Genomic DNA, 15,843 nt, shown 5'->3' with positions numbered 1-15,843 from the left:
GAAAGAACAAAATGTTTAGAAAGAATGAGAAAGTCTTGACTGCAGCAAAAAGACATATCTTCATCTGTAGAATCAAATCATTCATCATTTGCAAATGTAAAAGTTAAAGGAAAGAATATAAAAAATTAAATCGCTCTCTTCCCAAAAATCCTGTTCAGTAAAAGGAACTGTTGGGTTGTTTACTCGATGAAACTCAACCATTAACTTACTTAATTCAAAAATCAACAAAAAATCTCAGAGAGAAAGACTTCGTGGTTATTAAAATTTTTTATTGTGACAATGAAATTAGTCTACTTTCCCCCAGAATGGCAGAAGGTGCATGTTCAAATCTGTCACCTGTTATATACACTAAAAGAAGCTTTTGAAGAGTTTAAAGTAAAACATACACATATATCAAATTAAGCCTGTCAAAATTTTGTCAGTTGAGACCAATTTACATTTGATGTGTATCATCAAATCCTCATAACGTATGTGTTTGCATGTTACATGAAAATATGCGTTTTGCTCTTGAATAACTTTCGCAAGGTTCAGATGTATTTTCTACAATTAAAATGGGAATTTTAATGATTCTGAACTTTATTTGTGAAAAACCAACAAAACAATGTTTCAATGCTGTTTGCAAGGTACCATTAATTTTTGATAAATTATTACTTTATCAAAATTCTTTTGACAAATTATTACTTCAGTTTGAACAATTTCAGTTGTATGTTTCGTGGAATCAGTGGCAGAAACCTCAAGCAAAATCGTATACTAAAATAGAAAAGGTTAACAAAGGAATAATTGCAGTTTTATTATCACATATTAAAGAAATGCATGCAAAGTTTATTACTCATAGTAATGTCAAAAGGAGTCAATCATCCGCATTTAAATTTAATATAGAATCAGCGATTCAAAAAGACTCAAATAAGGCTGTTATTCAAGTTGACGGAAAACTTTTTTTTACCAAAAACGAAATGCAAATAGCTCATTTTGGTCAAAATCTGATTTCTATTTTTACACGTGCAGTTTGGCATTGTCAAATTAAACTTTTTGTGCTAGTTTCTGATTCAAGCGGCCATACAAAATTATCTGTTGTTCCAAACATAAATAAAATTATCAAACTTCTATCAGACGATATTACAGAAGTTTATATTTTCAGTGACAATGCAACATCTCAATTCAAAAATAAGTGTATTTTAGCATCAATGAAAAATTGCACAGGCATTTTTTTGCTGCATTGCATGGAAAACGAGTTGTGGATGGAATTGAAGCCACTGTAAAACATGTTGCCATAAAAAATGTTTTAACGGAAAAATATATAATTTCTTCTGCTAGCGACTTGGCAATCGCTAAAAACAATTTAAAAATTACTGTTATATTACTGAATGAAAAAGAAAAGCTAGAAACAAACAACTCTCTTGGTTTGGGTGCCTTTTTTAAGAAAACAAAAAAAAACAAAAAAAAAGAATTGTGTAAATGCCATTACTTTCAAGCTTTAGACGGAAGCGTTGTTGGTAAAAAGCTTGCGCCAAAAATTGCATGATAACAAAGAAATAAAAACTTATAAATTTACATTTAGTGTCAGACATTTTAGAAGTGACCAGCAGTCTTAAAAATGACCTTTATAAACTGTAGAAACAACTTTTATATTTCTAAATAAAAGCAATAAATTGAGTATGAAATTTATTTTATGTTTTAACCTAAATTATAATAAAAATATGTTTGTTGCATAGCTAATAGTTGAAGAACTCTACATATATATATATATATATATATATATATATATATATATATATATATATATATATATATCTTTAAACATAATTATTATTTATTATGATTGCTCATTTTGTTTTTATATTTGTTTATTACTTTAATTCAAACAATCTTGTTTTTCTTCTTAGATTAAGAGTTTTTCATAATAGTTTTTTTGTTTAGGTAAACCGCAATTTAAATAAAATGCTTTGAACAAAGTGCGATGTTACAAAACAAAGTTCCAACCACCCACAGAGCAATGGTCAGGATAAAAAGTTTAATCAAACTCTTCAACGTCAACTTTTAAAATATATATAGAATATTTTATTTTCATACCGTGTCTCTGTTCAAGATTCTACAAAACAAACCCCATTTTATCTAGTTTATGGATGACAAGCTAGACTTCCTGCTGATTTGCAAATGAAATCAATAAAAAGCAATATTGAAAGTAAACATACTATTGACGAAAGTTTGAAAAATAGAGAATGTCTGTTAGGAGATGTAACAGAAATGCGATAGAATGCACTAAAAAATATTCAAAAGGCTCAGGAACGTCAAAGAAAAACTTATGATGCTAAACATTATTCTGAAAAACACTTGTACAAAGTTGGCACTCTAGTGTTAATAAGAAATAGTAAAAACTTTCCAGGATCCAATTCAAAGTTGGAGTCTAATTGGACAGGCCCATACAATACTTGTCAATGTTTAATTATTTTTCAGTTATGTAATGTAAATGCTTGCAATAAAAAATTGAAACAATTATACAATATGACTCGCTTGAAGATTTATTATCCTACATTTAAAAATATAATTCCGCATAATATTGTTAATATAGTTAAAAAATGTTCAGAGAAAAAGACTTAACACAATTTGCTATTACTTTTACACAAACAATAAAAAAAATAATATTAGACAATAAAGAATTAACTGATGAACATAAATTTTCATAAAATGATCATAAAGAAGCTATTTCCTGATATTTTTGATTTTAAGGACACTTTATTGTCATAAACTGTAGATTTAAGGCAGTAAGTAAAGAGAATCGCCATTCAGATCCACTTTATTAATTCCCACTGGGTCACCTCTTGTTCAGCAAACGGGTCAATTTCACTATATGATAGTATGAATAATAATTTAGATTCAAGTTTAATTAAGCAAATGGCCAGATGTTACAAGAACTTTGCTGATTTTGATTATGAATTTTCACCAAGTATTTTAATAAATGTTAAAAGTGTTTAACAACAGAACAAAAGTTTAGATTGTGGCTTATTTGCTATAGCAAATGCTGTTCACTAGCCTTTGGTGAACAACCAGAGGATTTAATATACAATCAGAGATTCATGAGACATCATCTTGAAAAAATGTTTCTGGATGGACAGTTAAAATTAAAACTTAAATTTAACATTATTTTAGATTTGCTTCTCAGATGAGTCGACCTTTCAAGTAATGATGGACAAAACAGCTTTTGTTCGTTGCAGAACAAACAAAATGTTTCTTGTTAAATAAATTTTTAAAAAAACGTGTTATCCTAATGTGATGGCTGAACACTGTAGCATGCATAATTTCCTGACTGCATTATGGAAACAGTCAAGCATCCAGCTTCAGTAACAATCTGGTCTGTTATTTGTGGGCAAGGTGCAGGATGTCTCTACAAAGTGGTTGGGACAATGAGGCAGGACCAGTATAAAGAAGTTCTGGAGAATCAGTTGTTTCCCAAAATGGCAGATTAGTCTAAAAATTTCAAAAAAATTCAAGAAAAAACCAGAAAATGTCAAAAACTTTATATTTATGCAAGATGGTGCAACTTCCCAAACAGCAAAAATATATATAATCTTGTGGTATTAAATAAGAGACTTAAAATTGTTAATTTTTTTTTTTTGGAATGCATTAAGAGCTTGATATAAAAACTATTACAGGTATTTCAGACACTGTTTAAGCTAATTGCTTTATATAAATTAATTAACGGTATTAAAAGTAATATTATGAATTAAATATCTTTGATTATAACAAGGAAGATTTAGATCACTTTTATACAAAAATTATGACTCATTTTAAAAGTTAAATGACTTAAAAAGCTAATTTTATCAAGATATAATTAGCTTTTTAGCCTATCATTTTCTTTGTCAATTTCGAACTTGAACTATATAAAGTGCTTTTTAATTTAAAGTACATAAGGTAAACCCATAAAAAAAAACTGACTAAAATTTAAGCTTCCACATCTTAATCACAACCCATCAAAACATCATTGGTTATTTTGCATCTATGGCAAGTTATGGAAATATGGCCAAAATAGTTTTAGCAGTAAAATTACCTGCCAGCAGCAATTTTGCCAAGGAAATTATGTAGCTGGGCAGCAAATTTTCCTAGGAAATAATGCCGCAGCGGCAAAATTTCCTAGCAGCAAAATTTCCAGTGACATCGGTATTGATATTTCGATCATTCTGTTATTCTTTTTATTGTGCAATCGCTTCTTTCCACATTTCCATTTCTTTCAGGGTAATAATTGGCTCAAAACATAATAAATGCATTCCAACTATCAAAAAAACTTCTAATTTCTTCAGTTTTAAAAGTTACCTCATTGTCTATTAATACTTCAGATGGCGCTCCTCCTTCACAAATAATAAGACAGAGAATTCAATCTATGGCAACACTCTCAAGCACTCTTGAAGGTCCGTAACAAATTATGCTAAAAAAATTATCAGTTTCATGATGTATTATATCCATGGCTAATTTTTCCCAATTTTCTTTAACATTCAAACTAACTTTCACTCATCATACAGGCGCTGGATCTATTGGGTGACACGGTTCGTAACATATTTTTACCTTTTGAACTTTCTTTTTAGTAGCATTTGGAATCACTTTACAAACAAGGTTCAATGTTTGACTTACTCCAAAATCTCCAGTTTTTTTTATGCTTACTAAAAATAACATCAGGAAATGCAATTGTTAATCTAAAACAATTTTTTTTTTTTGATGGGGGATGGGAATCATCCTTAGCCAACTATTTAACCATCCGCTGCCAACTCTTGTTAATGTGTTAGCTAAGATATCTTCCGAAGAGATTTTAATCAACTTATTATTATTTCATCAATTAATATTGTATTCTTCAATGAGTTGTTGCTTATTCTTCATTTTTATCACATTTCTCCTGTCACTTTTGACTTTATTCTTGATTTACTAGTAAATGCATCAGAAATCCACTAAAAACACTATACCAGAGTCTGTAAAAATTGTCACCTCTAGTTTCCACACTTAAGTCTTATTTATTCCTTACATCATCGTGTTTAGCTCTACCATGTTTATATGAACGTTAGACCTTTACTTTCGCAGCCATCTTGCACCTTCTACAATAATATAACAGATATCAGGTTGCTATAGGAAGGTGTACAGTCAAATTTTTATTACGTGAAAATCTTTTAAATAAAGTAACAAATTACTTTTGATCAATTTTTATTGTTTTATCAGAAAGAATACTATTTATAACTTATTTTTTATCTAAAAAATATGTATTTTTTATGATAAATATTTTCGATATTTCAAAATATCTTTTAGTAAAATGTTTTTATATATTATGCAAAATGCTTTTAAATAATAAAAATTACTTCTAATGATTTTTTATAATAAACACAATTTATTTAAATTATCAAAGAGTAATTTATACAATTATTTTTACTTATATAAATATGTATTTTTTCCAACAAAATACATGCAAGTTAAATAAGAAATTTACTAAATAAATACCATATTATTTTTTTTTTTTTAAATGATTATATTTTTTATTTAGTTAGCAAAGTTTTTTCTTTACAAAAAACGTTTACTCTTTTTAATGTGTTTTCGTAGTAAACAAAAGACAAAAATAATTAAACCTTACCGTTAATACTTACATTTTAGAATACATAACTTTTTTTTAATTTTTTTTTTAATTTTTTCTTTACAGCTTTACAAAAAATGATTTGATTCAAGTTTGATTCTTTTTTTTTATTTTCTGTTTCAAAAAAATGTCTTTTAAAATTTTAGTACTGTTTTTTTTTAGTTTTTTCTTTAGTTTTTTTTCCAATTCTATCTTAATTTAATTTAATTTTTTACATAAAAAATTGTGAAACATAAAGTACAAAGAATTATAATTAATTAATTTTTAAAACAAGTGTTGATGAAACATTAAAAAATTTTCTGACATTATTTCATGTATAAATAACATATAATATAATAGTATAATGAACATAAATAATTTATTTTTTAGTTTTTATAACTTTTTAGACTTGTTTTTGTGGTTTTTCATATATATATATGTATGTATGTATATATCTTATACTGCTGATTTAGGTGAGCAGTGTGATGCCATACTGAAATAGCCTCCTGCCTTGGGTTTCAGTACATATATCGACTGACAAATAGCCTGACTCGCAGTGGAGTGCTGCAACATCGACTGAAGATTTGGGACAGGGCAGCAAATTTTGTTAAAATTCATAAAACTCAATGTTGTATTGCTTATTTTAAAAATTTATTTCCTATTTATAAAATGAGAACTACTAATGAACTATATTCTTTAATAAAAAAAACAAATATAATTAATTAAACTGTTGAAATTCAACTCAACTGCAGAAGTGTTTGAAAACTAACATAAATGAAAAATTGCATATATTTTTTAAAATAAAGTCAAATTGATTTTAGCATGAAAGTTTTCAAAATGTTTGGATTTCAATGTTAGATACTTAATATATTTTCAATATTTTAATAAGTAAAACTAAAAAAAATTTTGAAAAAAAGGGAGGTGGGCCCTCGAATCAACAACAGGTCAAAAAAGGATTCTTTTAAAATTATGTTTTATGTTTACCATTATAGTTTTCCACTTTACAAAGTGTTACTTGTGATTTTATATTTTATTATTGCAAAGTAAAGATTTTTAATTTTTCATATCTTCATGATTAATAAAATTTTATATAATTTTATTTAAATTAAATTTTTTAGTAATTTTATATGGGTAGGAAAATATAATTAAATGGCAAAAATGGCTAGATGCTTTTAGATGCAGTTAGATGCTTTTGATTCTACTTCTACAAAAGTTCAACCATCGATTAGGTATGAGGCATTCATACTTATAGTATCTTAGCATTTAGTTTTAACTATACCATTTGTTTATCAGCTAAAACTCATACTTACCAATTTAGGAAAAAACATGTTTCAGACTTGATAAAGGTCGAGTAATTCAAATGCAAAATGCAGATTGTTCTTTGCACAATATTTCAAAAAAGTTGGATGTGGTAAATCAGCAATTCAAAGAGTTGTGTCCAGATTTATTTCTCAAAATTCAATAATCAGAAAGTCAGGTTTGGGAAGAAAGCAAAGAATGACAGAAAGAGAAGATGGATTGATTGTGAGAGAAGTGATGAAGAATCATAAGATATCAGTGAGTCAGATAAAGCAAAATTTAAACCTTGAACACTTATGTAACAATACAGTTGTTGCAAGAATAAAGATATGTGAAAAGTTTACTTCAGGGTGGAAAACAAAAAAACTTTTTATAAACAAGAAAAATCATGTTAAAAGATTAAAATGGTGCATGATATCACTTAAACTAGACTTTAGATCAATGAAAACATGTCATTTGGACTGATGAGTCACCATTTGTGCTACAATGTAGTAATCATGAAAAAATCTGGAAAAAATAAAGTGAACCATATAATCCAGAGTGCACAGGTGCCCCAGTAAAGCATGAAAAAAAAAGCATGGTTTCTCACGAACTAACATAAGTACCATTATACTTTAGTTCACTAATTAAAACCAAGTAAAACAGTATAATTATAAGTACCTCTTTCCAGATAAAAAGTTTATATTCCAGCAAGACAATAACCCAAAGCATACGGCAAAAAAAAAATAAAAGATATATACAAAAGGTTGAAATACCTACCTTTAAGTGACCAGCACAATCACCTGATCTTAATACAATTGAGAATCTGTGGTCTATATTAGACTCTAAACTCAAAGACAGAAAACCTAGCAATGAAGATGAATTATTTTTGAGACTTTTAAATGGTTGGAATTCGCTGGAAGTTAGCTTGTTGACAAAACTAGTTAAAAGCATGCGCCACAGATGCCAAGCCGTTAACGATGCAAAAGGTTATGCGACCAATATTTAAAGACTGATTGAATTTCTATTTAGTTGTAACAAGGAAAAATGTAGTTGCATTAAGTACTTTTTATTAAACAACAAAGATGTAAAAAATTAGAAACCATACTCAATTTTACCTTTTTTTTAAAAAAAATTAATTTTTCAATTTTAGTAGATTTTTACTAAATCTGTAGTTGTGTTTTAAGTCAAGATTGTGGCACAGACAATATAGCTGTTATAGTCTTGCAGAAGTGTTCTCTGGAGCTGTTATCTATACTTTCAAAACTATTCAACAAGTGCTTATCAGAGTCTTGTTTTCCAGCCTGCTGGAAAGCGGCATCTGTTACCCCTATTTTCAAAAATTCTGGAGAGCACTCTGATTCATCTAACTACTGTCCCATTAGTCTTCTTCCTATAATAAGCAAGGTTTTTGAATCTTTAATTAACCAACACTTAATCTCTCATCTTGAATCTAATAACTTACTTTCCAATCACCAATATAGATTTCGATCTTCTCATTCTACAGCTGATTTGCTAACAGTAAGACCCGATAGGTTTTATCGTGCATTAGAAGGTGGAGAGGTTAAGGCCATCGCTTTTGACATTTCTAAAGCTTTTGATAAAGTTTAACATGCTGGTCTTCTCTGTAAGCTTTCTTCATACAGTGTATAAGGTAACATCTTTAAGATTATTGAATCCTTCCTTTCCAATTGTAGTATAAAAGTTGTCCTCGATGGACAGCACTCTTCTTCTTTGTCTGTAACTTCAGGGGTTCCTCAAGGTTCAATCCTTGGCCCTATACTCTTTAATTTACATCAACAATCTTCCAGATATTCTCACATATCATAAGGTGGCATTGTTTGCTGATATACTACCATTTATATTTATCATAATAAGAAGTCAACACTCTCTGATTGCTTGGAGGGGACATTTGAGCTTGAAAAGGATCTCACTTCTGCTACAGCATGGGGCTCAGTGGCTGGTGAATTTTAATTCTGATAAAACTCAATTTTTTTTATCCTATCCTTATGGCAATAATTTAGATCTTCCTATATTTATGTATGGTAATGCACTCGATGAGTCATCTACCATTCATCTTCCAGGATTAACTCTTACTTCTGATCTTTCTTGGAAACCATATATCAAATCAATTGCAAAATTAGCATCTGCTAAGGTTGCATCTCTCTATCGAGCTCAACACTTTCTTACTCCATATTCTATTCTCTATCTCTATAAATATCAAATCTGGCCTTGTATGGAATACCTTTGCCATATCAGGGGTGGATCTTCTAATGATGCCCTTTCTATTTTAGACAAGGAGCAAAAACGCATCATAAACATAGTTGGACCTGCTCTTGCAGCCAACCTCCAACCATTATCACATCGTCGTAATGTTGCTTCTCTTTCTCTTTTCTACAAATACTTTAATGGACACTGCTTTACTAAAATTCATTCTTGTGATACTCGTCATTCAATTAAGTCTCATCCTTTTTCTGTGACTGTTCCTAAGTGCTCGAAAAACTCTTATTCATCTAGTTTTTTTCCTCAAACATCAGTTCTTTGGAACTTGCTTCCTTCATCTTGCTTTACTGATTCATTTAATTTGCAATCCTTTAAGTCATCTGTCAATCGTTATCTTGCTCTACAATCTTCATCTTTTCGCTTCCAGTAACTTGCAACTCTAATTAGTGGTTGCTTGCAGCCTTGTTGGAAGCGAAGATGTTCAACTATTTGCATAACACCCAATCAAATTTCATTTTCTTAAAAAAAAATTTCATTATAGTGAAAACGGCGAATAAAAGTCAAAATCCAGATACTACAGAAATTCCAAAACAAAGAAAAAAGTAGGAATGAGATAGAAATGAATGATTATCTTTGCATATGATGGACTTTCCGTGTAATTGCAAGTGTTATATGTGTTTTCAGAATACGAAAGTAGAAGAGAGGGAGATTTTACTTTTGTACTTTAACGAAATGCAAAATAAAGATCAACAAGACAGCTTTCTTGCTTTAATGATTAAAGTTTTAAGTGTTAAATGAAGAAGACCTCGATAAAAAGAAGAAAAAAGATTTCTTCATGACTATTCATCTTTTATAACATCAAAGTGACAAAAGATACTGCTAGAGTTCCAGTTTGCATCAATGCTATTTTATTAATTTTTGGAATTGGAAAATCAAGAATAGAAAGAATCAGAGGATCTCTTGCTAAGACTGGTAATTAAATAGAAATAAACATTTTTTATTATTCATTTACTAATTAGTCATTTAAATAAAATAAATAATGAACAAATGCTCTTTAACAACATTTCTCTCTTAAAAAGCGCAACAACAAAAAAAGATTTTAAATGAGCTTGAAAGTTAATAGTTTGGTCTAGTCAAGTTAATAAAACATTATAAAGCTACAAGCTTTATAATGTTTGATTATTTTTAAGGAGTTTCTCCTAAAAAACCAGCAAGTAAAACATACAAACCAACCTCTAGCCTTCTATCAAGTCTTTTAAAAGACAAAAAAGTCACTATGCATTATATGACACTAAAAAGCTGTATTTACCAGAGGATCTTAACTTATATAAAATGTACAATATGTACAAGGAGTGCTTTCCACAAAATATGTCAAGAAAGCTACAGATACTTAAATAATGTGTGATTATTTAAGAATATTATTGGATATTATTTACTTAACAATTTTTTTTTACACCAGGAAAATATTTGTAGAAAAATTTAAGATTAGCTTTGGTTATCCTCGTAAAGATACATGCTCAACATGCAACAAGCTCAATATTATACTTAAAAACCAAACCACCTCTGTAAAACAACTTATCAAGAGTCATCAAGATAAAGAGCTTCACTTGCAGATAGCAGAGGTGTTTTATGCCAGAAAGAAAAAAGCACGTTGTAAATGCAAAAACTGGCCATGCACCTCTTGCATTTGACTTAAAATATGAGTTGTCCTAATGTTTCTACAAACAATATTTATTATTATTGACAGCTTTCTATGCACACACTGCTTAGGATCAAATAGTGCTCACTTATTTTGCTTCAATGAAACTTACGGTAAAAGGGAGTAGGATAATGTAGCAAACATGCTGGAGCACTATTTTGACTACATTTTATCAAAAGATGTATCACATTTGCAGTTTTTTATCAAAAGATGTATCACATTTGCAGTTTTTTTGTGATTCATGTGCTGGGCAAAGTTAGAATTTGACTATTATTTGTTTTTTACACTATAATATAGTGAATAAGAAATGATTTCAACAAATCATATTATCATTATCGATAAGGGGCCACAGCTACATGAAGTGTGACCGTGATATGGTATTAGCTAACCAAAAGGTTCAAGCAGAGCTACCAATAAATTAGGTGGAAGAACTTAATATGTGTTGTATGAAACCCTCACCATTAGAAGTTATTAAGATGGAGTTAAACATGTTCTTAAATTTTTCTGAACATATCAAACCATTTTCCAAAGCCAAATGTCCGATACCAACAAGCCCTATTCATGAAATTATTTTCTCCCAAGAATTCTTTATTATGTTACGATACAGTTGTCATATCAAAAGCTATTGGAAAAAATAAGAAGTTATTACAAAAACCCCTTAGATGCTTGTAGAATGAGAGACTGCCAATCAGCTGTGCAAAGTATGCCGCATGTATAATTTACATTTCTAAAAAATATTTTCATGCTAATTTATCATGTAATAGATCATACTAATTTACAAACTTAAGATATATATATATATATATATATATATATATATATATATATATATATATATATATATATATATATATATATATATATATATATATATATATATATATATATAGTTTGTTGCATTTGTGAAGCACGAAAGGAAAAAAATGATTCTTACACCAACACATACGTCACTTTTAATTACTTTTGACTTTCGTCCAACATTTGCGTGTTGGACGAAAGTCAAAACCATTAATTTAATTACAAATTAATTGTTTTTTAAAAAAACCGCAAAAACGCAAATTTAATTGACCAGAATGTTTTTAAAACATTCTGAATGTTTTTAAAACATTCTGAATGTTTTTAAAACATTCTGAATGTTTTTAACAATATAAACAATGTTTTTATTTTTATTTTTTTTAATAAAATGTTTTTATTTTTATTTTTTTTACTGTAAATCATATAGCGCTGCTATATCGACTGACAAATAGCCTGACTTGCAACGGAGTGCTGCTACATCTACTATCTTTTAGCCTGACCCGCAAAGGAGTGCTGCTACATCAACTGAGGGTTTGGTTGGGGCAGGTAGTCTATCAATTAATAAAAAAAAAATTCCGGTCTTGCATTTTAATTTTTACTTTTTGTCAACAAAATATGTAAAAAAATTTTGGACAACATATAAGAGTTCTATATATATATATATATATATATATATATATATATATATATATATATATATATATATATATATATATATATATATATATATATATACATATATATATATATATATACACACACACATATATATATACACAAACACATATATACACACACACACATATATATATATATACACACACATACATATATATACATATATACACACACACATACACACACATGTATATATATATATATACACACATATATATGTATATATATATCCTTATTTCGTAGTCGAAAGAGACTTTTAATGTAAAAAAAAGTCTCTTTTAACAACAATTTTGCTACCTCGACAATTAAGCTACATTTTATTGTTGTCGAAAAGTTAAAACAACATAATGCGGAAGTAGATTAAGTTTTATCGTAAATAAAGCTTTTTTTAATTAATAGTGTTTTTGTTTTTGTTTTTTTAAAACATATTTTTAAAACATGCGCGGAGTGTTGCTACATCAACTATCTTATAGCCTGCTGCTACAAGGGAGCGTTGCTTCATAGACTATCTTATAGCCTGCTGCAACAAGGGAGTGTTGCTACATAGACTATTTTTTAGCCTGACTCGCAATAGAGTGCTGCTACATTGACTATCTTATAGCCTGACTCGCAACAGAGTGCTGCTACATCGACTCAGGGTTTGGTTAGGGCAGGCAGTCTATCATTTAAGAGAAAAAAAATTATTTAAGTTTTTAACTTTTTTCTGGTCTGGTTTATTAGCGCTCTCTTTAAAACTACAGTTTATGGAAGAAACTCTTTGACTACCATGCAAGACTATTTATATATATATATATATATGTGTGTATATATATATATATATATATATATATACATATATATATACATATATATATATATATACATATATATATATATATATATATATATATATATATATATATATATATATATATATATATAATAAATCAACTTGTCAATTATTATATATATATATATATATATATATATATATATATATATATATATATATATATATATATATATATATAATAATTGACAAGTTGAACTAATATTTTTAGGTTGTGTAACCTCAGATACTTTGTGATCTCCATACCAACGGATCCAATGACATTCATTAGCTGCTGGTCTTTGACAAATTACTCTGTGTGAAACTACCATTCCAAACCACCAATCATATCCTTTTAGTTTCCCTAAAACCAGATCACCAATTTTGATCTAAAATAAGCAAAAAGATTTGATACACTTAACTATATATATATATATATATATATATATATATATATATATATATATATATATGGGAATATAACAGTGGTAGATGTAATTATCAGATTGAGAGCAATCCTAAAATCGGTACACTCCAGTTATAAGTTAAAAGATTTAGTCAGGATGGCTACAAAACTTTTATACTGGAAAACATGTTTCTGGTATTTGATTCTCCTAACTGTTCATAAGCTAATGGAACATTGGATGCAATAACTATATAAAACATTTTTTTAAAACATTTCAAATATTTATATCTTATTTGGTTTTGGTCCTGCATGTGTGTGTAGTACGCACCTTAGGTGCACACAAAATTTATTTTGTATTAAAGAATTGAGAGAGGGTTGTAACCTCAATAAAGTAGCCTCCTTAACTGTAGTTCCTCTTTCAGCCTTGGGGAGGTGAATAACATTAAAAAAAGTAATTAAATATTCCATTATATGTTTTTTGGAACAATGATTCAGAGTTCATTTAAATCATTATTTACATGCATGAATGACACCAAAACACATACATGCAAACTGTATGTGTATTAGATATATGCAAAAAATTTTTTGACCAAAAAACATTTGTATTGAGATATGAAATTTGATAGTTATATAATTTTGAGGTTTTTCACCTATCATTAAATTTAAGTCTTAAGAAATGAATCTTAGGTATGCATAAAGTTAATTAAAGTATAATAAGACTTTAGTATTGATGTATGCAGGGCCAACCACATTTGTTTCGAAGTGAGGGGCACAACCATCAATTTTAAAAAAGTCTTCTATATCTAGAATTTTCTTTAAAAAAAAAACCCTGGTGTCATCGGCTCTGTTATGACTTGTTTATATCTAACGGTTATATAAATTTCTATATCTGATGGTTATATAACTTTCAAGGATTTTTCACCTTTCTAACTCACTGTGTAACAGTTGGTTACAAAACAGTTGGTATGATTTTTGTGGTTTACATATACACTTTTTCTCCCTTTATACATTTAATAGACTTTAGTTTATGATACTATTGATATTAATTAGGTGCTTAACTATATTTATTGTACTAACAATGAAAAATGATTATTAACATACATTATAATGTATTTTAATAAACATTTTTCATTGTAAATTATATCAATGTAAAATATATAAATATGTTTTTATACAAAAGTTGTATCAACAATAAAATTAATACTATTTACATACTATTTATAGCTTTAACTAAAGATTTTACTGTGAGAAATGTAGCGCCAATTATTTTGTTTAAAATTTTAGAAAAGTATTCTTATCTTTTTTGTTAGTTTACATAATAAATGCCTTTTTAAATTTTTAAATGAATATATTTTTTTAAATTTGCAAATAATAAGTTTTAAATTATTTTTGCTTGTATGAAAAGTTAACATAATTTTTAATATTGAAAAAATTTGATTTGTGACTTATTTAAAGTTGAATTTTAATTCTTTAGTTAATTAAAAAAAAGGTGACGTCATTTAGTCATTAGTCCATTTTTGTGTTGCATCACCTTGCATAATTAGTTCTTTTTAATATAATCAAATCTTCATTTCTTTTTTTAGCTGTTTAATGTAAACATTACTTGACTTGTAACTATAGATAAAGATGAATAATATATATATATACAATGAGATACCTACCTCAAAAATAGTAAAGTTAATTTTAAATCACTTTAAAAAATCTTGACTTAATCACTAATGTCAATGTTTTTTGTTTTTTTTTTTACTTTTATAATAATGTTTATAATGTTTCAAAGTATGCCCCCTCATGCATGAAGTGTAAAAAAACAAACCAATCAAGCGAAGCATTTGGATAAATGAACTATGAAGCATTTAGCGTAATCACTAGATGAACCGGTCAACCATGACATGTTAAACAATCTTGAGGAATATATAAAGACAGGAAAGAATAAACAAATGTAATAATAATTAGATGAAAATGAATGAGATAATATATAAAAACATATATACAGAAAAGGAAGACAAGGAGAGTGTAGAAAGATAGTTGGTTAGAGATAAATTCAGGATACAGATTTGAATAATAAATAATAAAACATTAAAAGACGAATATTTATTAAGATTATTTGTTATACTGGATAGAAATGCTAAGATTATTCTGCTGTTGCATCTCTTTGTCGTGCTTGCCACTTTCTTACTCCAGATTCTGTTTGTAATCTCCATAAATTACTAATCCTTTTTTTTATGTAATACTGTTGCCATTTTTAAAGTAGATCTTCAAATGATGCCTTTTCTCATTCAAGACAAGGTGCAAAACCGCATTGTAAACACAGTTGGATCTGTTCTTGAAGCCAACTTTTAACCATTGTCATACAGTCATGTTGCTTCTCTTCC

General features: G+C 28.0%; 1 protein-coding gene across 3 annotated transcripts in view; it reads right to left on the bottom strand.

The window, feature by feature from the left end:
- Positions 1–15,843, bottom strand: part of LOC100209870 (DNA (cytosine-5)-methyltransferase 3A) — a 74,825-nt gene that overhangs the window by 18,812 nt on the left and 40,170 nt on the right. For all 3 annotated transcript variants that reach the window (XM_065798049.1, XM_065798048.1, XM_065798050.1), the window contains one exon: positions 13,308–13,454. In XM_065798049.1, coding sequence (XP_065654121.1) covers positions 13,308–13,454 — 147 coding nt within the window. The remainder of the gene's footprint in view (positions 1–13,307; positions 13,455–15,843) is intronic.

Source organism: Hydra vulgaris, chromosome 05 (genome assembly GCF_038396675.1).
Source record: "Hydra vulgaris chromosome 05, alternate assembly HydraT2T_AEP".
NCBI classification, from domain to species: domain Eukaryota; kingdom Metazoa; phylum Cnidaria; class Hydrozoa; order Anthoathecata; family Hydridae; genus Hydra; species Hydra vulgaris.
The sequence above is the reverse complement of the archived record's forward strand: the minus strand, read 5'-3'. Positions and strand labels throughout refer to the sequence as shown.